At 39.5% G+C, this 25,070-nt stretch overlaps 1 protein-coding gene across 1 annotated transcript in view; it reads right to left on the minus strand.

The window, feature by feature from the left end:
* Window positions 1-1,618: 1,618 nt before the first annotated feature.
* STARD7 (StAR related lipid transfer domain containing 7) overlaps window positions 1,619-25,070 on the minus strand; it is a 29,729-nt gene continuing 6,277 nt past the window's right edge. Inside the window, exons 2-8 of the mRNA XM_090281782.1 lie at window positions 21,964-22,172; window positions 21,592-21,641; window positions 19,998-20,108; window positions 19,830-19,912; window positions 19,327-19,426; window positions 4,494-4,578; window positions 1,619-3,680 (exon numbers count right to left, since the gene is read on the minus strand). Of these exons, the coding sequence (XP_090137908.1) occupies window positions 3,496-3,680; window positions 4,494-4,578; window positions 19,327-19,426; window positions 19,830-19,912; window positions 19,998-20,108; window positions 21,592-21,641; window positions 21,964-22,172 (823 nt within the window). The 3' untranslated portion in view covers window positions 1,619-3,495. The remainder of the gene's footprint in view (window positions 3,681-4,493; window positions 4,579-19,326; window positions 19,427-19,829; window positions 19,913-19,997; window positions 20,109-21,591; window positions 21,642-21,963; window positions 22,173-25,070) is intronic.

Below are 25,070 nucleotides of genomic sequence, written 5' to 3' on the forward strand. Positions count from 1 at the left end.
TGCGCTTAAGTGTTTAAGGGTGAAATATGGCGATGTTTACAACTTACCAACGGCGATGAAAAAGTGTATTAGTTTATTTTGGTTACTCTTAACGAAATCCCATAAACAACAGAAATTTATTTCTCACAGTTCTAGAGGTTTAAGTCCAAGATGGATGTGATAAATTCTGTGCCTGGCAAGAGCTGTCCCTCTGGTGAAGCTTGTCAATGGCCACCTTCAGGGTGGGAACAAGCAAGCCTCTGGCCTCACTTCTTAACAGGGTACTAACCCCATCGTGGGGGCTACACCCTCAGAACTCTTCTAATCACCTCCCAAAGGCCCCATCTAGATGCCATCACACGGGGGGCAGGGGTACAGCACATGAATTTTAGCAAGACAGTTTAGTCCATAGTAAAGTATACATAGAGAGCAAAAGATAAAGGACACACTACAGTAAGCTGCTAACTATCTGCAAAGACAGGGGAGGGGTCTATAAACGCTTTTTTACAGGATGGGGCAAAATCAGGTTTACAGTTGTGAGTATGCAGAGGTTAATAAAGCTATTGTAATAACCATAACCTACATGTCTTTTCCTATATGAATTGTAAACCTACTTTTGCCCCACCATATAATGTTATCTTTCAATTTTTTATTATATATGAAAAATTCCCAAATAAAAAGTTGGAGGATTTTTGAAGCTGCTGGAGACATGAAGCCTGGGAAAAGCTGAGGATTCCATGAGAAGTATCCAAGAATGTGAAGTGCCACCCATAGCAGTGTTGTTCCTGTCAATCCAAGGACAGGACTGGACCCTGTGGTAGACTTAGGGAGCCTGAGGCACACCTTAGTCTTAATACAAAGAACTTCCTGAGAGCCAGAGTTGTCGAACACCAGAAATGCTGCTCTCAGTCAGAGCTCAGCTTCTGAGTGTCAGCATTTAACAAGCCTGGAGAACATCGGGGATGCTGTGCAGGAGCCTCTGCAGCAGGAAGGCTGAACAGACAACTCTCAAAATTGCATGTGATACAGGTACATGTGTATGTGCAAGCGTACAATCCTGGACTAGCCTCTCCAATGATCTTAGAGAAACTTGCGAGAAGAGTTCAGAGTCTGGCTGTGCATTTGTGTTGACCCAGCGTTTCCCAAAGGCAAAATCATACATAAATTCAAATTGCACATTATGCTCCCAGTGTCTCCACCAACTGCCTTAGAAGAAATCTGCGTTCTAGCAGAACTGCCTGTGTGACATGACTTTGCACAGGCCAAATGGTTTTGAGTTCACCACCCACCCTATCTCCAATAGGGTCCTGAATTGACCTTCCACAAATCTAGACCTGGGCTTGCTCAAGTCTCCTTCTCTCCTCATTCCCTCAAGTTTTATCAACAAAATTCTATCACTGTTTCCTTTTTTAAAAGCAAAGGACACGGGTTAGTAGATCAACACAAAACGACAGTGGAAATAGGTGGCTTGTTTTCAGCTGCCATTTGGTCACCTGGAAAGGGCTCACTGACTAGACAATCTGTGTCAGCCACCACCAGGAAGGACTATACCTGTTTCCACAGGCCAACTCTAGGAATAGAAAACACTTTAAATTTTATTATCAGGAAGAAACGATAAGCCCATTATGCAAAAACAAACTCTTTTATACCAATCTTCATGTATTTATTCATACATATGTAAAAATATCAGTTAGGAGTGAAATCATTATGATGACATAAGTAGCTGTACAGACCAACTCCAGCCAAATTTCCCAGAATCAGAACATGAGCAACACAGAGTTGTTCAACACCGATGCACTCACACATATTCCTGCCCACACCCACCCATGCCCCGACAATCACAGGTGCTAAGTGCAGACACAACCCAAGGTCTCTTCCCTGACTTATCAGGTCCTAGAGATGAGAAGGGAGAACTTATTCATGAAAGAAGCTGGGGACCTGGCTGACATGGCTCAGTTGGTTAGAGTGTTGTGCTGTAACCTAAAGAAAGGTTGCAGGTTCAACCCCCAGTCTGGGTGCACATGGGAGGCAACCAACTGATGTCTCTCTCTCTCCATTCCTCTCTCTAAAAGCAATGAAAAAATGTCCTCGGGTGAGAATTTTAAAAAATGGGGTGGTGGGGGGACTGGGGTTGCTTGCTCTGTCTCTGCTCCACCAATGAGTTAGCGGCGGCAAGACAGGAAACACCATTTATTTCCTTGGCACAAAACTTCACAGGCCACACAAAGGTTGAGGCGCTTAAGTTAGTCTCAGGTTTAGATCCAAGTAGGAAAAACAGGGGGGAAATCTGGTCATTTAAATTCTAAAAACATGGGGGGAGAGGATTTAAAATCTGATCCCTAATCTCCCATCAGATGCATGACCATCAGCAGAATCAGCGAGGCCAAATTGGTACCACCTGATTGTGACTTCATCCAAACAGTGTAATTTCCTTTTATTTTATCTCTGAAGGAGCAAAACATTTCAGAGGAATAAGAGGGTCAACATAAACTCATATTAGTGTTTGGGGCAAAATTTCATCTCTTGGTTCACACAGCTTGTTTACAGCTCTGAGAGCTCCAGGGAGTGGCCCAACCCCACTCCTTTGCTTAGAGTTCTGAGATGGACAAGTCCTCGGCATCCAGTCAAACATGAAGTGTGAAAAATACACGAATGCCTGAATCAAAATGGTGTTTCTGGACAGTGGGACTAGAGAAATTCTATTCGACTCCGTAACTCCTACTTTTTGACACAAAGATGTAAAAAAAAATTAATGTGTGATGTTTTGAGCATCTCCACTGATCCTATCAAAATAGTGATAATATAGAAAGCTACTGTCTATAAAAAGAATTGTTTCTCAGTGTTCTTGGTAAATGAGCCAAGGAATGGGGTGCTGAGCCAAATAAACATAGGGCACAAACATATAAGAACTGGCCAATCCAAAGGAAACAGCTTTGGGTAGTCAATAGGTGGTATTTGGGAGGCAAAGAAAGAAATTTCCTGGTATAAACTTTTATGTCCCTAAAGATAGCAAGGTGAGGACAAGGCACTTAACACTGCCGAGCAATACTTCGCATCCATTCAACACTAGGGCTATTATCAAGAGCACTCCCAATGACCCCTCACTGAACCATCAACCAGCCAACTTCACTTTCCAGTCGGACCTTTAGAATAAAGGAAGTCCAAATGCAGAACGGATGGTGGCAACTGGAATGCTGGCAGAGGAAACTACTCAAGAGGAAGAAAAAACAAGTAGGGCCCTTCTGTCCTGAGGTGTGTTTCCAGATTAGCTCACTGAAATACTGAATTGCAAAATACGTGGACTGAGAGTGTGACAATGCCCGCCATAGATGCCTCCTTCTTTGTTTTGATAAAGAGCAAAGAGCTCTGAATGAAATCAGACCCCAGTTACTGAATTATCTTGCACTGGTGGTTACAGTAGATGTCTTTTAGTACATGTCCCCCTTCTATAGCAGAGTGATAGGGAACAAGACAGGGCTAGAAGCAGCCTGTCCATTCTTATCCCAAAGCCCTTGTTCAAGCATACTCGATCCGGGCAGGGCCACAAGTACCCTCATTCTTTCGCTCGGAAGACGGGGTGGTGGCCTTGGCTTCACTACCCATTTCCACAGACTTAGGTGAGATATAGTCCTTTACTTTGATCTCCATGTTCTTGGCTTTCAGAGTGGCCATGTGCAGCTTCTCTAGGAAATCCGGCATGCCTGTTGGGAGAGAGAGAAATGTGAGCAGGCTGACAAGAGAAACCAGTAATGGGCTCACAATTCAAAAGCCCTTTTTCCTTCGTGATTGAGCCCATCTCTTCTTACAGAAATCACAGCCTGACTGACAACCTGAGTGACAGTTACCTCTCAAAATGTGTAAGGCGTGAAAACCACCCATGACCTCTGAAATCCTTTGAAAATGGGTGCTGAAAGGCCACTTAAGTCCCAAGTGGCTCTCTTTCAGGTGATGAAAACATCATTTATCAGTAGCGCAGCCTATACATCTGCCAATTTTATTTTGATAAATAAGCCTACTCTCTTCTTCATTCTCCCTGAGGTACAAGAAGTTGTCAGAAGAATGAAAATCAAATCAGAGTGCTTTTTAAGGCAAGACATTTAAAGGGAAAGGTGCAGGCACAGCCATAGCATGTAACCTTTGTTAAGACCCAGGTGACTGTCCTAGAATCACATTTTCTCTTGCCAGGTTTTATGGCCCTCAACACTACCTAAGAAGAAAAACTGTAAGTGCATTAAGGTCTACAGTCCATATTTAAGGCATTAAGTAAATGCTCTTCTTAAAACTCCCTTCTGGGCACCGTTCTTTTCTGGGACTTCATACTTCTTAACCCTCCAAACCCTGGTGGAGGCTTCCATAGCTTCACAGTATTCAAGCATAAGCTTGGAAGGACATTTAATTTCTCCAACAGGGACCCAGGGACACAAGTACTAATCTTCTTGTTACCAATAAGAAATTAAGAGAAAAACAAAACGCTCAGCCCAGGTTCCAGGCCATGCATACAAGTGCCCACTCACCACTGGAAACCATCCAACTAACACAGTAGCGAGGAAACACAGTCTGGGGATTGTCACTATATGTCAGCAAGTAGTCAAAGCCATTCTGAAAAAGAAAACAGCAAAGATGAAGGTACCTGAATTACCCACCACAGCCTCTTGTTATGTAGGCTCGAAGGAAACCACGACCTGAGTCTGGGGCAGAGCGACATTAACACCAAGCAGAAGAATTAACACTGAAGAGGTTGGGCCTGTTTGTGAGTCTGGCGTGAGGATGGAGTGTGGGAATTTGGCTCCCAGAGTGTCCCCAGTCAACAGTTACCTGCTAAGGGCGCCTCCTTCTGCCTCGTTTATTAGTGCAAACCACACAATTCAGGCTGAGCACTTGCTTTCCTCCCAGAGCTCTGCAATTTTGCTATGTACTGGGCGGAGGGTGCCTATGTGACCATCTCAAATAAAAATCTCAAGTGCCAAGTCTCTAATGGACTTCCCTGGGCAGGAACATCATGCCACATTGCTGCATTACTGTTGCTCGAAGGAGAATGAGCTCCCTGTGACCCTCATGACAGAAGAGGGCATGGGAAGCCTGCACGTGGATCCCTCCAGACTCTGCCTTTCTCCTTATGATACAGCTGTGCATCCTTGTATGTAACTGTAATGAACCTTAGCTGTGAAGACAACTACATGCTAAGTCTTGTGATTCTAGTGAATCTTCTAATGTGGGGGTGGTCTCGAAGACCCCAAAACATATCCCCAACGTTTAAAGATCTTAATCTTTACCAAAATGGTATTAACTCTACTATTAGTAACAGCCAACATTTATATAGCACTTAACTAGGTGCCAGAAACTGTTTCAACTCCTCACGACAATCCTAGAATGTGGGAGCTGTTATTCCATTTTACAAATGAGGAAACTCAGCTCAGAGAGGTTAAGAAACTTTGCCCAAGACCACTCCCCGATATATTCAATGAGAGCCAACACGAACTCCCATGTACCCACACTTTCTGGGTCAGCCCTCCCATTGCCTGATGGAGTGAAGGATGAGGATTAAGGGGACGTATAGGTGTCCTGACTTGGCAGTGGTCTGAACCAATTATGCTCCACCCAAAGGGGTAAGAGAGAACCATTTGTGTCTGTACTTTGTAAGGCAGAAGGACACAACTCCAGGAAGCAGATCTAGACTTTAAACTCTTGTGCACCCAAGTCAATATCTCTTTTCCCTGAGTGAATTGTTTAATCTTTTATTCAAGCATTCAACACTATCTGAATGTCTGCTATGTATCTGGCATTGTGCTAGGTGCTATAGAGAAAAGAAAGATGTGCTAGCCCTTGACCTTGGAACTTTCAATTAGTAGGCTAACTGGGTACCCTAAACGGGTGCCATACCACAGCTATAGATGGAATACTATGGAAGTAAAGAGGAAGGACAGGTAAGGCCCAGACAATAGGAATGGGAACAGTACCCACCCCAGTGGCCAGTTATAAGACTTAGGAAATACACATTTTTTTGGTCATCACATTTTTTATCTTATTGGTATTACTATTCTGATGCTGGTATACACACGCGCGCGTGTGTTTCAGGTTAAAGTAAATGAGTGCTATGTTGGGGTAGTGAGTTGAAAATTGAGGTTTTCAGCCCAGGGGAAAAAAGGGTAGATTTAAGATACAAAAAATTATACAGTCCTGAGTTTGAATTAGTAAATCCTAAGTATTAGCATGCACTTAGGATTTATGTTTCAAACAAACAGAACTTATTACTTCGTTCTACCTTGTGAAAAGACCTAAGAACAAAAAGTAGGTCACTACTATGAGTACTCCTAGAAGACAGATTGTGGTATTTAAGCGACCCTTTCTAAAGAGGAACCAGAGCTCCCTGAAGATATAGGAATGTCCAGGTTTAGAGTTAAAACTATACAAAATGAAGCTGGGACATCTTGTAACACCAGAAAACAGAGAATTCCTGAGGTCAAGTCCAAGGATTCGAGCCAGTAAGATGAGGCTCCTAATGGCTGAACAATGGACAATTTGAACATTAATAAGAATAACTGTAATGGATTAAAGCTAACCAAATACATATATTCTGTAAGTCTCTAAAGGAATTTTTTAAGTTACCTTTGGAGGAAAAAATTAATTCATTATTCTGAGAACTAGTAAGTAAACAAATCAAGCATTTCTCTTATCTCCCTTTCCTATGTAAACTATAGGAAACCAAACAGCTGATGAGAAAATTTTTCCCTGAAGTATTTCAACTAGTAAATGGAAATAAATTTTAAAAAAATATGAAGGAATTACAAAATCAGCATTTTGTAACCCCTAATAAAATGATGGATCTGAAAAATAATCATTAAGCACTTCTAAATTCACAAAGAAAGGGACAATTAGACATTAGCCTTCTAATAAAGTGGTCTTGACCCAAACAAACAACCCAAATCTATTCAAGCCTCCAGATCTAAGGACCAATGTGCAGAAAATAGACGGGAGAGAGAAGTATGTCAAATAACACTATGGACACTACGGTGATACAATCAGAAAGACAAAACCCTGCTCTTCATAAAATACAACTGCAAGACCCTGGCAGGTAGCTCAGTTGGTTAGAGCATCATCCCAATACACCAAGGTTACAGGCGTGATCTCTGGTTGGGGCACATACAAGAAGCAACCAATGAGTGCGTGGATGGGTAGAACAATAGATTGGTATTTCTCTCCCTTCTACCCTCTCTCTCTAAAAATCAATCAATCAATAAAAAATTTAATTAAAAAAAAAATACAACTGCAAGGAAAAAAAGAAGGGGAACTTAATGATTTCAAGAGACTCCAGATACCATATGGAGAATTTTCAGAGACAGCAGAGTAGGTGGAAGTTGCACCCACCTCCTTCCATGACTACATCAAAATTATAACCAAATTATAGTCAAGCAGGATAACCTTCTAAGACTAGCTGAAGAGGAGTCCTATAACTAAGAATATACAGAAGAAGCCACTACATCCAGACTGAAAGGATGGGCGGAGACGCTAGCTGGGCTGGCACCACAATCATGGGTTGCAGTTGAGAATCCAGAGTAATATCTCAGCTGCAGAGTCCCCCCTTGAGGAACAAAGGATCTGAATCCCATGCAGGGCTCCTCAGCTCAGAGCAGCAGTGCTAAGAGCCCACATTACACCTGGCTGTGAAAATCAGCAGGAATTCCATCCTCCTGAGTGTGGCAGCAGCAATGGAAGGCTGCTGGGAACCCAGGCATCCTCTTAATGGGACAAAGCACGAAATCTCACTCACAGGCACTCATCCTGGGCTCTGGAGGGGCAGCAGCTTTGAGGATGCTGGCATCACAGAGAAGAGACCAAACTGTGTGGCTTTGGGAAGAGGGGTGGAAGGAGAGCCACTAATGTCCCTGTGTTAAGTCCCTCTCCCAAACCACCTATGAATGCTATCTTTCCTGGGTCAAGTACTCCCCCTACATGGCATTAGCCTGGGGACCTACACTAGCCCCACCCTAACAACTCCTAAGGCCCTGCCCTAACCAACTCCCACAGGGCTGTAAGCTCTGCCAGCTGTAACCAGCACAGGTTCATGTCCCAGTCCTTTTACACTGAGGCCCCCCGCCCTGCGAAGCTTGCACAGGGCTGTGGGCTCTGCCGACAGCAACTACCCTTGCTTGAAAAGTTTTCAAAGAATTCTGAGTGGGCTGGGGGGACGGGTATCAAATACACACAGGCCGGAACTGTTGTGTGGCTTTAGGGTGAGAGCTGTCTTCCTGTGTTCCTTCCAGACAGGTGCCACCCTTCCTGTACTAAACCCTCCCTCCACAGGGCGAAATCTTAATCTGCTTTAGCCTAATGAACTCTACTGGATGATGGCTTCAGACCAAAAGAGAGCACAACCTGATAAGCCCCACAAGCAACACACTCAAAGAGAGGGTCTTGGCAGGCATTAGACCCTGCTAGACCAAATACCACCTCCTGGGGTCAGCTCCAGGCACAGCAGCCTGAGGGTCAACTCTGCCCACTGATATGCCAACAGCAATCAAGACTCAACTACAACAGGAGGACTCAGATAACCTACACAAGGAATGCTCCTGGAGCACCCAGTTCATGTGATCAGAGAGACTTCACCACTGAGCCCCACAGGGCACCTTACTAGATCAGGCCACCCTACCAAGACTGGAAGACATAGCAGATCTCCCTAATACATAGAAATAAACACAGAGAAGTGGCCAAAACGGGGAGGTAGAGAAACAGACCCTTAATGAAAGAAAAGGAGAAATCTCTAGAAAAAGAACTAAGCGAAATGGAGGCAAGTAATATACGAGAGGGAGGGTGGGGGAGGGAGGAGGTCAAAACAATGATTGTAAGTATGCTCAAGGAACTTAGGGGAAGAACAGATGAACTCAGTGAAAACTTCAACAAAGATAGCAAGCATAAAAAAGGACAAAGAAACCATAATGAAGAACCAGTCAAAAATGAAGAATACAATAACTGAAATGAATACTACACTAGAAGAAACCAAGAGCAGATTAAATGAAGCAGAGGACTGAACCGGCAGTTTGGAAGACAGGTAGCAGACAATACCCAATCAGAGCAACAACAAAAAAGAATTTTAAAAAATGAGGAGAGATTAAGGATAAGCTGGGACAACATCAAATCTAACAATATCCACATCACAGGGACACTGAAAGGAAAAGAAAAAGAGCAAGAGATTGAAAACCTACTGGAAGAAATAATGACCAAAAACTTCATTAACCTGACAAAGGAAGTGGACAAAAAAGGCCAGGAAGAGGACTTCCGGCCAAATTGGAGGACTAGACAGACATGCTGCATCTCCTTCCACAACTAAGAAGGAATACAACTACCTCAAAACTGGAGACCACCAGAAGTTCCAGAAAATCAAAGTGCATGGAAATTCAACAAACAAGGATATAAAGAAGAAATACTCATCCAGACAGGTGGAGGGGCGGAGCAAAGGCGGAGAGGACAAGGCGTGGCGGTGGCAGCAGCAGCAGGTCGGTGGAAAATGCAGTCACACGTTTTAAACTCAGGGGGGACACCTGGGGAGCGCTCCCAGCACCAGATCAGACCGTGCAGCTCACAGTCCCAGCACGGGAGAAAATCAAGCCTCATTGCTTCTGACTATGCAGACCAGTGGGGGTTGGGACGGAGGCAGAAACTGCCGGTCTCTCAGCAGAGTCCGCTTGTTTAAAGGGCCCCCACCATCCTAGAACATCCCCAGACCCACCCACTCTGGGAACGACGGCCAGGGCAGCAGCTAGAGGGGCGCCAGTCTGGTGCGGAAGTGGGAGAGGTGCCTGGAAAAGGGACAAGTACTGGGCAAGCAGCATTGTTCCTTCTCAGACCCCTCCCCCACAACAGCACCACAACGTGGTGAAACAGGTTGCTTGTTACTGACAAACCCCTAAGGTTCTGTCCCTTACATGAAGTAGGAGGGACAGCTCTCCCTGGGACACGGAAGCAAACAAACACAGGAGACTTCCGGCCAAGATGGAGGCCTAGACTGACAGGCCCCATCTCCCTCCGCAACTGAGAAGACAACGGTAAGCATAGACACCTGTATTTAGGGGGAGGCGAGAGCAACTGGGGAGCACCCCTGGCTACAGATCAGACCCGTCGGCTTGTGATTCCAAAGCCGGGGAAGGCAGACCCCCATTGCCTTGGACTGTGAGGCCCATAGGGGGGTGGGGACGGAGGAGGAGGCTCCTGGTCTCTCAGCAGAGATTGAACGGCAGGGATCCATCTGGGACCCCCACCCCACAGAAAACGCCTGGTTGTGACAAGTGCACAGGGCTCCTCCCTCCCTACAGCGTAAGAAGTGTGACAGCCCTGCCCAGGAAGCAAGAGTAAACACAAAACTGTCAGGATGGCACAGATCATGATAGAGATCCCAATGACACAGCTGACCAGACAGCAAATTTCTAACCTAACGAAGCAGCAGATAGAAAATCTTTCTGAGGCACAGTTCAGAGCTTTACTTATAAAAGTGCTTACAGACCTAACAGCAGATCTTAAACAAGATGGGGAAGGAATGAAGGCTAGTCCTGCTGAAATGAACAAAAACACATACGAAACTAGTGGTGAGGGAAAGAAAACCAGGGATCCAATCAACAAATCAGAACATAGGAAAGGAACAGACAGACAACCAGTGCAGAAAAGGGAAACGAGAAGTGAGGAAAATGAGGAGAGGCTCAGAAACTTATCGGACTGCTATAAGCAGGCCAACATTCAAATCACAGGGTTGCCAGAGGGTAAAGAAGAACTAGAAATGGAAAAATTATGTGGAAAAAATGATGAAGCAGAACTTCCCTAACTTGGGGAAGGAAATAGATTTACAGGTCCAGGAAGCACAGAGAGGTCCAAATCAACTGGACCCAGGGGAACCACACCAAGACATATTATAATCAAAATGTCAAAAATTAACGCTAAAGAGAGAATCTTAAAAGCAGCAAGAGAGAAGAAGAGAATTACATACAAAGGCGTCCCAATAACACTGTCAGCTGATTTCTCAGAAGAAACTCTGCAGGCAAGAAGGGACTGGCAAGAAATATTCAAAGTAATGAAAAGCAAAAACCTACAACCACAAATACTCTATCCAGCGAAACTGTGATACAGAATAGAAGGGCAGAGAAAGTGCTTCCAGGAGTTCATCAGATCCAAACCACTGTTATATGAGATGTTAAAGGGACTTATTTAGGAGAAAGGATCAAAACTATGAACATTAAAATGAAAACTGTATCACAACAACCAACAACAGAAGCTAGGGAACCGAAACAAAGGCAAACTAAGTAGGCCATGAGAGTGTGAAAATAATTATAGGTATGGGGAACATATTGGGGGGAGGTCAGCAGGGAGGGGGGAAAGGGAGGGAGATGGTGCAGGAATTAGGAAGCATAGTAGGAGGGAGTGGAGTAGACAGGAAGATGCTGAGAGGAACTATATACACAACCAATGGGCATGGACTAAGGGGGAGGGCGGACAATTGGAGGGAGGGATGTCACTGGGTGGAGGGGAACAAAGGGAAAAGAAATTAGGACAACTGTAACAGCATAATCAATAAAGCGTATTTAAAAAAAAAAAAAAAAAAAAGGCCAGGAAGTGCAGAGTCCCAAACAAGATGAACCCAAAGAGGCTCACACTAAGACACACAATAATTAAAATGGAAAAGGTAAAAGACAGAGAGAGAATCTTAAAAGCAGTAGGAGAAAGACAGCTGATTTCTCAACAGGAACTTTTCAGGCCATAAGGGATTGGCATAAAATATTCAAAGTGATGAAAAGCAAGGACTTACAACTAAGACTACTCTGCCCAGCAAGGCTATCATTTAAAATTGAAGAAGAAATAAAATGCTTCCCAGACAAGAAAAAGCTAAAAGCATATCATCACCACCAAAGCAGTATTACAAGAAATATTAAAGGAACTTCTTTAAGGAAAAAAGAAAAAGAACATAAATATGAGTACTAAAATGTTATAACTGCATACTTATCAATAATCAATTTATATTAAAAAATTGATTTAAAAAATTGATTAAATGCTCCAATCAAGAGACACAGAGTAGCTGAATGGATAAACCCATATATATGCTGCCTACAAGAGACCCATTTCAGATCAAAAGACATAAGACTAAAAGTAAAGAGATGAAAAGATATTTCATGCAAATGGACACAAAAAAACAAAAAATCTTGTATCAGACAAAATAAGACTTTAGAACAAAGGCTGTAAGATACAAAGAAGGAGATTATGTAATGATCATGGGATCAATCCAACAAGAAGATATAACCATTATAAACATTTATGCACCTAACATAGGAGCACCTAAATATATAAAGCAAATATTGATAAACATAAAGAGAAAGACTGACAGTAGTACAATCACAGGGGGGATTTTAACACCCACGGACATCATGGATACAGTTTCCAGACAGAAAATCAACAAGGAAATGGCAGCCTTAAGTATCAGGCCAGATGGATTTAATTGATATTTTCAGAGTATTTCACTCCAAAGCAGCAGGAAAATACATTCTTTCCAAATGCACATGGAACACTTTCCAGGACAGACCACATGTTAGGTCAGAGTCTCAAAAAATAGAAGATTGAAATCATACTAAGTATCTTCTCTGACCACAATGGTTGAAACCGGAAATAAATTAGAAGAAAACACTATAAAACACACAAAAATATTACTTAACAATAAACAGGTGAACAATGAGATAAAGGAAGAAATCAAAAGATACCTTGAAATAAATGAAAATCAGAACACAACTACCCAAAAATCTGTAAGATATGCAAAAGCAGTCCTAAGAGGAAAATTCATAGCAATACAGGCCTACTTCAAGTACCAAAAATCTCAAAACACTTTAACCTTACACCTAAAGCAACTAGAAAAAGGACAAAGCCCAAACTGAGTAGACAGAAGGAAATAATAGAGATCAGAATGAAAATAAAATAATCTAAAAAAAAGAATACTAATGATCAATGAAACCAAGAGCTGCTTCTTTAAAAAGATAAACAAGATTGATAAACCTTTAACCAGACTCATCAAGAAAAAGAGGACTCTCACTTGCCTGGATCATCATATCACAGGCTGAAGAGTTGTGGGGTCGATTCCTGGTAGGGGAAACTAATCGATGCTCCTCTCTCACACTGACATTTCTCCCCCGCATTCTCTAAAACCAATGGAAAAACTCCCTCAGGTGAGAATTTTTAAAAAGAGAGAACCCAAATAAATAAAACCAGAAATGAAAAGGGAGAAGTTACAAGTGACACCAGAAACTACTTCGAAGAATTATAGGTCAGTAAATTGGATAATCTGGAAGAGATAAATAAATTCCTAGAAACATACAATCTTCTAAAACTGAATCAAGAAGAAAAAGAAAATCTGAACTGATTACAACCACTGAAATTAAAGTAATCAAAAAACTCCCAACAAACAAAAGTCCTGGACCAGATGGCTTCACAGTTGAATTTTACCAAACATTAAAAAAATTTTACATATTGGGGGGAGGTCAGTGGGGGAAGGGGAAAAAGGGAGGGAGATGATGCAGGAATTAAGAAGCATAGTAGGAGGGAATGGAGTAGACAGGAAGATGTTGAGAAGAACTATATGCACAACCAATGGGCATGGACGGGGGGACAACTGGAGGTGGGGGGTCACAGGGTGGAAGGGAGCAGAGGGAAAAGAAATTGGGACAACTATAACAGCATAATCAATAAAACATATTTTTTAAAAGTTAACTTTATCTTTTTCAAACTACTACAAAGAATTCAAGAGGGAAGACTCCCAAAGCTCATTTTATAAGGTCAGCGTTATCCTGATTCCAAAAACACATAAATACATAACAAAGAAATTTATAGACTAATATCCCTGATGAACATAGATGCAAAATCCTCAACAAAATATTTGCAAACCGAATTCAGCAACACATTAAAAAGATCATATACCATGATCAAGTGTGATTCATTCCTGACATTCAAGACTTCTTCAAAACCGACTTGTGGAAATCAATTAACATAATATACCACATAAACAAAATGAAGGGTAAAAAACTGTATGATTTTATCAACAAACGTTGAAAAAGATTTTGTCAAAATCCAGCAGCCATTTACGATAAAAACTCAGCGAAGTGGGAATAGAGGGAACATATCTCAACATTAGAAAGGGCATATATGACAAACCCACTGCTAACGTCATACTCAGTAGGGAAAAACTAAAAGCATTTTCCTTAAGATCAGGAATAAGACAGGGATGTCCACTTCCATCACCCATCACTCTTTTTCAACATAGAAATGGAAGTCCTAGCCACAGCGATCAGACAAGAAATAAAAGGCATTCAAATTGGAAAGGAACAAGTAAAGCTGTCATTATTTGCAAGTGAAATGATACCATATATATAGAACCCTAAAGATTTCACTTAACTACTACAACTGATAAATGAATTCAGCAAAGTAACAGGATACAAAATATTCAGAAATCAGTTGCATTTTTATACACCAATAACTACCAGGGTAACATAACTAAGAAAGCAATCCTATTTACTACTGTATTAAAAAAACAACCTAGGAACAAATTTAACCAAGGATGTAAAAGACCTGTACTCAGAAATTATAAGACAATACAGAATAAAGAATTATAAGAAATTAAAGATACAAACAAATGGAAGTATATATCATATTCATGGATAGAAAGAATATCATTAAAACGTACACTCTATACAAAACAATCTACAGATTCAATACAATCCCTATCAAAGTATCAATGGTGTTTTTCACAGAACTGTAACAAAAATTTATATGGAACCACAAAAGACCATGAATAGTCATTACAATCTTAAGAACGAAGTTGGAGGTATTACAATACCTGATGTCGAACTATACTACAAGGCCACAGTAATCAAAACAGCATGGCAGTGGCATAAAAACAGATACATAGATCAATGAGACAGAAAAGAGAGCCCAAAAATAAACTGACACCTATATCATCAATTAATGCATGACAAAGTAGTTAAGTACAATGGGGTCTCTTCAATAAGCGTGAAAATTAGACACATGCAAAAAAAATTAGACCACCTTCTTACACTATATATAAGAATAAACTCAAAATGGATTAAAGAGTTTTTAAGACTTGAAACTATAAAACTCCTAGAAAACACTGTAGTACACTCTGACATGTCTCTTAGCAGTATTTTTTTCTGATATATCTCAAACAAGGGAAAGAAGAAAACAGTAAACAAGTGAAACTACACCAAACTAAAAATATTTTGCATAGCAAAGAAAATTGTCAACGAAGTGAAAAGACAACCCACTGAATGGGAGGAGATATTCACCAATGATACATATGATAAGGGGTTAATACCCCAAGTTTTAAAGAACTCATACAATTCAACACCCCAAAAAACAAACAATCCAATCAAAAAGTGGGCAGAAGGCCTGAATAGACACTTCTCCAAAGAGGATATACAGATGGCCAATAGACATATGAAAAGATGTTCAACATCACTAATCATCAGAGAAATGCAAATTAAAACCACAATAAGATATCACCTCACACCAGTCAGAAATGGCCATCATCAATAAATCAACAAACGACAAGTGCTGGTGAGGATGTGGAGAAAAAAGAAAACCATTGTGCAATGTTGGTGAGAATGCAAATTGGTGCAGCTGCTATGGAAAACAGTATGGAGGTTACTCAAAAAATTAAAAATGGAACTGTCTTACGACCCAGCAATTCCACTGCTGTGTGTGTATGTCCGAAGAAACCCAAAACACTGACTGGAAAGAATATAAGCAAACCTATGTTCATTGCAGCATTATTTATAATAGTCAAGATATGATAGCAACCCAAGTGACCACTAACAGATGATTGGATAAAGAAGTTGTGGTACATATATCAATGGAATATTACACGGCCATAAAAAAGAGAAATTTTAACATCTGCAACAACACAGATGGACCTAGAGGGTAATATGCTAAGTGAAATAAGTCAGACAGAAAAAGACAAATACCATATGATTTCACTTATATGAGGGATCTAAAGAGAAAAATAAATGAACAAAATGGAAACAGACTCATAGATACAGACAACAAACTGATGGTTGTCAGAGGGGAGGGGCTTTGGGGGCTGGGTGAAAAAGTTGGAGAGAGTGAAAATACAAATTGGTTGTTACCAAATAGTCACAGGGATGTAAAGTACAGCATAGGGAATGTAGTCAATAACAATGTACATATGTGCCAGGTAAGTACCTGAAATATCAGGAGGGTCACTTTGTAAATTATATGACTGTCTGACCACTATGTACACCAGAACTAATATTAAACAATACCGAATGCAATTTTATATTCAGTCTACAACCTTTTATTCCGAGGCTGATGGTCTAGTACAAGAATTACACAAATCTTTCATTCTCCTCCCTCTCTTTTTTCTCTGCCTGATTATTGGTCATTTCACTGCTCATTCGATCACATGCCAGATGGAAAACTAAAACACTGATAGTTGTTAAGGGTACAGGTGTCTTAGCAAAATGTACAAAGTGAGAACCACTTCTAGATTCTGAAGATGTGGGTTCAATCTATGATTGTATCACTTAGCAGAATAGACAATAAATGCTGCCTGGTGTTTGGGCTTGGAGGGCATTTTCACTCTGGATTGAAACATAAGCTCCTACCACTTACTGTATGTGGGACTGTAGGCAGATTAAATATCTTTAATGCATAATTTATTAATCTATTCATTGGAAATGACAATGATTCATAGCACTGTAATGAAACAAATCACATATAATGTGCTAGGGCTGTTGTTATATATAACGGTAACCATTACTATCACAGTTGTATAAAATCAAATACTTCCCTTAAGTTTCTGTCTTCAGTGTCCTAATCTGTAAAATAATGCCAGCCTCACAGAGTTGTTTTAAGAATTATCATATTTGATAATATGAAAGTGTCATGCACATAACGGGCAATAAATATTAGTCATAGCAAATTCTTTTAAAAAGTGATACAGTATATAAACAAGCTTCAATGTCTGGATATTTGGATCCTGATTCTAATAAGCCAACTAAAGAAAATTCATGGACAACTAGGAAAATTCGAACACTAACTAGATACTTGATATTAGGGATTATAATAATATTGTTTTCAAAAACCTCTTTTTGAGATAAATACTGAAAAATCTGTAGAAGAATTCTTCTATAGCAAAGCTAGACATTGCTTCAAAATAATCAGGGGAGTGGGAAAGGGTACAGATAAAACAAGTTTGGCTATGAGTTGGTCACTTTTGAAGTTGGAATGGATACATTAGGTTGTTGCTAATTCTTTATCTTTCATATATATTTCATATTTTCCATAATAAAAAGTAAAGTAAAACACCATTTCTTGGCTTAAGAATGTATTTTCCATCAGGCAAATCCAAACTCAGCTGCCTTTTTCTAGTACCCTTTGTATAGGTCAATGTAATTTATCGCTCTCCCTTATCCTCTACCTTCCTTTCTATGCAGTGAGCCTCTGAATACACCCAGTGCTCATTCTTATCTTTGTCTTAGGTTGAATCATGCTTGTACCTCCAGTGCCCTTCCTGGTTTCCTCTATCTAGTCTACCTGCCTTTTCACAAGTACCAACTCAAGCATTACCTTTTTCATAAGAGCTTGCCACAAAGATACTAAAAGAATCATATAAGTAATTCCTAGTGTCCCCCAACCCAGCTGAAGAAATAATTTATTGGGTGCCTTCTAGATGCAACACACTCTGCCAGGTGCCGAACTATGCCTTAGCTGTTTCATGCTCAGTTTCTAAAGACATCAATGCTGGGACTCAAGTCATTTTTTTTCAAATAGAAATACATGGACAAGGTTCAAATTTCAAAAACAACATAAAGGAAAGGAGTGGGGCTTAAGTCTGCCTCTCATAGTGTCCCGAGCCTGATCTAGAGTTCCATTCCTAAAGGTAACAAGACATCAAGAGCAATCTTATTTCTCTTCTATCTTCTAAAGCAAGGACTGCCAAACATTTTTTAACTGCAACACACTGTAAATAATCCTTTTAACACTGCAACCCAGTTCACTCTCTCCCAGCTTCTCTCATAGATGATACATGCTCACACATTACGTAACCAAACAAAGTCTCATGAAATACACTTACAACACTCAGATAGTTTCTACTGTTTTACTTACTCTTTTCCTTATTTCTTTTAAGCAGGTCATAATTCACTAAACTAATTTTGTCTTCCATTAAGGGGAAGTAAGCCATGGTTTGAAAAATACTTCTCTAAAAATAGCTCTGAGGTAAAGAGAGTTCTCCCAGTAAAAAGAGGCAAACACCACACTGCTTGAGGTGAACCACAATTTCTCTGTCATATTTAAAGTCCCACTCCAGGTGGTATAAGTAAAACAACTCGATGAAAACAACAAAAGAACATAGTTCATATAACTCTTAAAACAAAAGTGACGGGGAGGAAAAAAATGCCATTATAAAGTGAAACAGGTGCTTGATTCAGCAGCACTTATACTAAAAATATAAAGTGAAACAGAACTAAAAACAGCAACCACTAGAATCAGTATGTATATTCAATGAAGACTTAGCTCATAAAACAAAAACAACCCACTAAGCTGAAGAAAATATTGTCAAATAGTCATAAAATTTTAAAGAAGGCAGACAGCATTAGTCTAACCCAGGGATTTTCAACTGGTGTGCTGCAAGAATTTTTAAAACATGCAATACTTTAGTATTTAGTCAGGGGCACTGACCTCTTTTCCTTAAGACTGTCAAATAAAAAAAAAAATGATAAAAACCAACACAAAAATAGCTGCCTGGTGTGAATGAATCAGGATTATACCTATTTTATTCTTAGATTGGCAAAAAATATACTTTTTGGTGTGCCACAGAATTTTAGTAATTCGCTTATGTGTGCCAGGAGATGAAAAAGGTTGAAAATTGCTGCTCTAACCCTCTCATTCTACAAAGAGACAGAAATCCAGAAAGGTTGCACATGCATATGTTCTGCCCCCTGTGGTGAAATTTTAATGGAAAAGTACTTACTCTAGTTCCTAAAAAATGCTGCTAACTGCAGGCTAATGAATCAGGGGATACTGTCATTGGGGGATGCTCCAGGTCTATTAGTCCATAGCAGGGCTTCCCAAAGTGTAGTCCCCAGACCAGTGGCATCAGCCCCACCTAGGAACTTCTTAAAAATGCAGATTTTCAGGGCACAGCCTAGCACTGTATTGTAACAAGCTCCAGTGGATTCTGAAAACCACTGTCCTACAGCAATCCACGCCCTCCTCATTTCAGATAAAAGGTATTCCCTGAGAAAATTCCAAAGCCACTACACATCACCTCTTGGATGATGTAAAACTCACCTCATCAAATGACTTGTGGGGACGGATAACCATTTGGGATTCATACGATCTGACCCTTACAAATTCTGGAGACTCTGGCACACTAGGGTGCTCCACAGCACTGGTAAAGAGAAAAGTTAGGGAAACTGAGTAATGTCTACTTGAAAACAGCAAAGGAGCTAGATAAGAGGAAAACCTAAAAAGCTGGCATTTATATTTGAAATACAACAGAAGAGTATCTAAGACAAATGAATACAAACTAACTTCTCAGAGTGAGTTCCTCTGGTAATTCCCAGCTAAGTTTTGTGTTGAAGACAGAGAACTTCTTTTTAAAATGACCAATATTAAGAAACTGAAGAAATGATTTAATGAAAAGCTTATAGCTCTTCAATCTCATGTTCCAGTTGGGATGGATGGGGCCCGGGCTTCACTTATAAGGGCACTGAGAACATGTAAACCCACCATGGAGATATATGAACGAAGGACACAGAACTCAGCAGGAGCCCCCAGATAACCATACATACCGTGACACCAACACCATCACATTGTTTTCCTGATCCACGCTGTACCGGCGAACATAAACATAATCCCGTGAATACATTGGATACTTAAAAAAAAAAAAAAAGGTGCAGGATTATCGTTCTGCCTCACCTGGACATGATAAAAATAAAACCAGAAGTAAAACTACTCACAGGAAAATGTGTTACCCAGTGAAGAACCTCAGAACCACTAACCACGTCTCTCTCAATTACTTCCAGCTTGATTACCAGGGCATCCCACTTTTTTCTATACTCTGTATCCAGCTATGGAAAGAGAAAAGACCCAAGAGATTTAAAACAAAGCTGCAGAAGCCTTTTTCAAATGCTTGGGCCTCTGACCCAAGGACTTTTTTCAGAAACAGTGATCCACCTGAAAGACAGCACTAAAGTATGAAAGACATGGCTGTGTTTACTACAGACTAGTCTTTTGAAATCTCTTCTTGTAGGCCAATACCACTGAATCATTACAAGAAAAAGACAAACCAAAGAACAGAAAGAGAAAAAAATATATAACAAGTATGCCTGGGGAACATACAATAGTGATATAAATGTGTAAGTGCAAAACAATTCTAAAAAGTTTTAAACAGACAAAAGTCAAAAAGGATGAGCAGGTATCTCACAGAAAGAAATGCAAGTAGCATATTTTTAAATTTTTTTAACACTACTATTAACTAAAGAATTCAAAATAAGATACTATCATACATATCCAAACCAATAAAAAGTTCAATGTAAGTTGACAAAATTCAGTGAGCAAGGGTAAGTGTGCACTTGCATAATACAGTAGATGTTATAATCCAACAAAACAAAACAAAACAATTCAGGAAGGAAAAAAACCTGTTTGCAAAGCTCTGGATGGTCCTGCCTCCACTTCTGATGTTTCACCCCAAGGAGGAAAGTAGTCTTTGAATAGACAAGCTTGATCTTCTTAAAGACACCTTCACTGTGGAAATGTTTTTTGTTTTTTTTTTCTTTTTTAAATTTATTTATTTACTTTTAGAGAGAGGGGAAGGGAGGAAGAAAGAGAGGGAGAGAAATAGCAACATGCAAGAGATACATCTATCGGTTGCCTTTCCTACACCCCTAACCAACTGGGGACCTGGCCCACAACCCAGGATGTGCCCTGACCAGGAATGAGCTTCAGCTTGCAGGCTGGCACTCATTCCACTGAGGCACACCAGCCAGAGCGAAATGTTTCAAATTACTAACTCCTGACTGAATCTGTACTAAAGAGAAAAATGCTACAAAGGACACAGAAGATTACAAACATCAGTGTCAAATTTACTAACCTTGATTAATGGTATCAAGGTTAGTGAAGAAAATGTCTAGTTTTAGGAAATACACACTGAAGGATTCTAAAATAAAGGGCCAGGTATGTAACTTACCCTCCTCAAATTGTTTAGGAAAAAAACTACAAATCCTTATAAAACATATTAAAGCATTCAAATGCATTCCTTTATTTGATCTTTCAACAGCTCTGTGAGGAAAGTGTGCACTTGGGTATTAGAGTGGGTGTTATAATCATCAACTAGTTACTGAGGGGATGGAATTGGTCTCATCCCCACTACACAAAGACATTTTAAGTCAAATGTTTACCCAGATGCTATTTCACATGAGATGAGGTTGTACAGAAAAGGATGAATGTACCGAAGCCAATGTCTTCCAAGTCAGAGAAATTATTCACGTGGATGGTAGTTAAGTGAATTTCCAGGCTTTGAGACTCCAAATCTGGAAAGAAAAATTTACTCACCTGAACATTGAAGAACTGCCGGGGTGTCACATCTGTGTAGGTTCCAAAAACTAGAATGACAAATAAGAATCATGGATGTTTGCCACACTCATCACTCATCTTCTTCTTATCATTTAACTGTATTTCAATTATAGTTCGGACAGATCTTAAAGACAGATTCAGAAACTAGAGGTCTTATTGGGACAGCAAAGACACCCTATAGCAAATTATAGCAAAGAAGACACTGAGACGCTTGTCATCTAGGAGAGGAAAAACAACAAACAATAAATATGGCAAATTTCCTGAGAAACAACCAGAACAGAACAGTTTAGAGATAATGAGGAATAGAAGGCAAACATGGAACACACTTACAGGCAGCCAAGCTGGGCTCACCTCTGTACTGGTAAAGATGGGAGCCTGTAATAGGGCGCCGCCACAGCTTAAAGTGTTTCTTATCCATCACCATTTCCCATGGTTGCTCTTTGCCCCGTGAATCTTCATTCCCTTTTGTTTGGGATTTTGGATCCGGAGAGGGGAGGTCAACTCCAGGGCTCTGAAACATAGCTGACATTTCCTCCAGCCGTTTCATTTCATCAATGGATCTGAAAAGGAGAAAAGCAACAGGCATGGGGCAGGTGGCTAGAGTCAGCCCTGGGAAATGGCATATCCACACAAAGATTTGTAAAGGAATAATGTAGTTTTAAAAGAGCATAAAGGGAAGTGAATAAAATATGTCAGTTCCAGAGTCTGATTCTTACTCCAAGATTCATTAACTTATGTATTTAATTACTTAACCGGTCCCCATTTCTTAATTTGTAAAATGGGGATAATAATTAAGTGCCTACCTCAAAGGTTGATTGTAAAAATTAAATAAATTTATATGTAAATTGGCCCTCAAATGTTAACTTTTAAGGTTTATGATTGTGAAAGGTCATATAGTATCTTTTGCCTATTTTAATTGGGTGTGTTTCTTCCTATTGCAAGAGTATTTATGTATTTTTTTCTGCCTCTTTTAAAAAGATATAATTCATCTACCGTAAGAATAATCCTTTTATACTACACAATACAGTGCTTTTTAGTCTAGTCACACTAATTCCAGAACATTTTCATCACCTCCAAAAGAAACCTATGCTTATCAACAGTTACTCCCCATTCCTGCCTCCCTACAGATCCATGCAACCAGTAATCTGTTGTGGAATCATACAATATGATCTCCTGTGTTTGGCTTTTCACACTTAACCTATTTTCAAGGTTCATTCACATTGTTTTAATTTCTTTTTTATGGCTAAATAATATTTTATTGTGTGGACACATCACATTTTATTTATCCATTCATCAGATGATGGGCATTTAGGTTGTTTTCACTTTCTGTCTATTATAATATGGGTCTGAACATTGTATAATGTTTTTGTGTAGGTGTAGGTTTTTAGTTCTCTTGTGCAGATTCCTAGGAATGGATTTACTGGGTCACGTTTAACTCTTTGATGAAACGCCGAATTATTTTTCAAAGCAGCTGCATCATTTTATACTCACACCAACAATGTATGAGGGTTCCGGCTGCTTCACACCCTTGCCACCACTTGTCATTGTCCATCTTTTTGATTCTAGTAATCCTACTGCATGTGAAGTGTTATCTCATGTGGTCTTCAATTTGTATTTCCCTAACGACTAATAATGTTGAGCACATTTTCATGTGCTGACTCGCCATCTATCTCTCTTTGGAGAAATAGCTATTGAAATATTTTTGTCTTTTATTGTTGAATTATAGGAGTTCTTATATATTCTGAATATGAATTCCTTATCGGATATACAGTTTATAAATATTTTCTTTCTTTCTGTGGGTTGTCTTTTCACTTTCTTGTGACCTTTAATTTTGATGAAGCCCACTTAACCTATTTTTTCTCTGATTGTTTGTTTTTAGTATTTTATCAGACCTTTTGCCCAAGGTCTTAAGGATTTATGACTATATTTTCTTCAGTTTTAGTTTTAGCTTACATTTAGGTCTTTGATCCATTTTTGTGAATGATGTGAAGTAGGAGGTCTAAATTCATTATTTTGCATGTTGCATGTGTATCTCCAGCTGTCCTAATACCATCTATTGAAGACTATTCTTTCCCCACTGAATTATCTTGGAACTGTTGCTAAAAATTAATACACCATAAACGTAAGGGTTTATTTCTAAACTCGCAATTTTGTTACAACAATTTGTATACCTATCCTTATGCCATCACCATATCATCTTAATTATTGTACCTTTGTGCTAAGTTTTGAAATCGGGAAGGATGAGTCCTCCAAATCTTTTTTTTTTTTTCAAGATTATTTTGACTATTCTGCCTCTCTTTCATTTCCATGTAGGTATTGGCTTGTCAATTTCCACAAAATAGCCCAGGATTTTGAGAAGAAACTGTGTGGAATTTATAGATCACTTTGGCTAGAATAGACATCTTAATAATATTAAATCTTCTTATCCATGAACACAGTATACCTTCCTATTTATTTATGGTTTAATAAATTTCTTTCAATGATCTTTTGCAGTTTAGCTTGTCATCCAGTTTTGTTAAATTTATTCCTTAATATTAATTCTTTTTGATGCCATAATGAAATTGTTTTAATTTTATTCTTGGATTGTTCATTGCTAGTGTATAGAAATATAATTTTTTAATATTGATCATGTATCTGAAACCTTGGTGAACTCATTTATTAGCTCTAATAAGTTCCTGTGGATTCCTTAGGATTTTCTATATACAAAATCAGGTCAGCTTCCTTTTATTTCATTGTCTTGCCTGATTTCCCTGGCAAGTACAGATAGTACAATGTTAAATAGGAGCGGTGAGACTACATCCTGGTCTTGTTCCTGATCTTAGGGGGAAAGCTTTCAGTCTTTCACTATTAACTATGCTGTTAGTTAAGTTTTTCATAGGTGCCCTTTATAAGGTTGAGGAAGTTTCCTTCTATTCTTTGTTAATTTTTTTATTTTAACATGAAAGGAGGTTGGATTTTGTCAAATGCTTTTTCTGCACTTATTGAGATAATCATGTGGTTTTGTCCTTTATTCTATTAACATGGTATATGAAATCGATTTTTATATGATGAACTAACCTTGCTTTTCTGGATTAAATCCCACTCATTCATGGTGTATAATCCTTTTATATGCTGTTGGATTCAGTTTGTTAGTATTTTGTACAGGACTGCATAAAGCTTAAAAATATTCAAAACAATACCATATATCATACTATGTGTCATTATACATCATTTAGGGTGTGTGTGTGTGTGAATAAATTAGAGGGGGAATAAGTACAACAAATTGGGATAATCTGAGGGAAGGAGGATATTTCAATTGGAAAAAGGTACAGAGGAGGTTTTAACTTATTTATCATATTTTATTTCTTAAAAACAACTATTTGTAACATTGTTATTCTTTATATCTTTAATATATATGAAACATTTTACAGTAATTTTCTAAAACATGGCTTGTACTTTCCCCTTAATCTTTAAATAGC

Source organism: Furipterus horrens, unplaced genomic scaffold (genome assembly GCF_987537825.1).
Source record: "Furipterus horrens unplaced genomic scaffold, mFurHor1.1.pri manual_scaffold_6, whole genome shotgun sequence".
Classification (NCBI taxonomy): Eukaryota; Metazoa; Chordata; class Mammalia; order Chiroptera; family Furipteridae; genus Furipterus; species Furipterus horrens.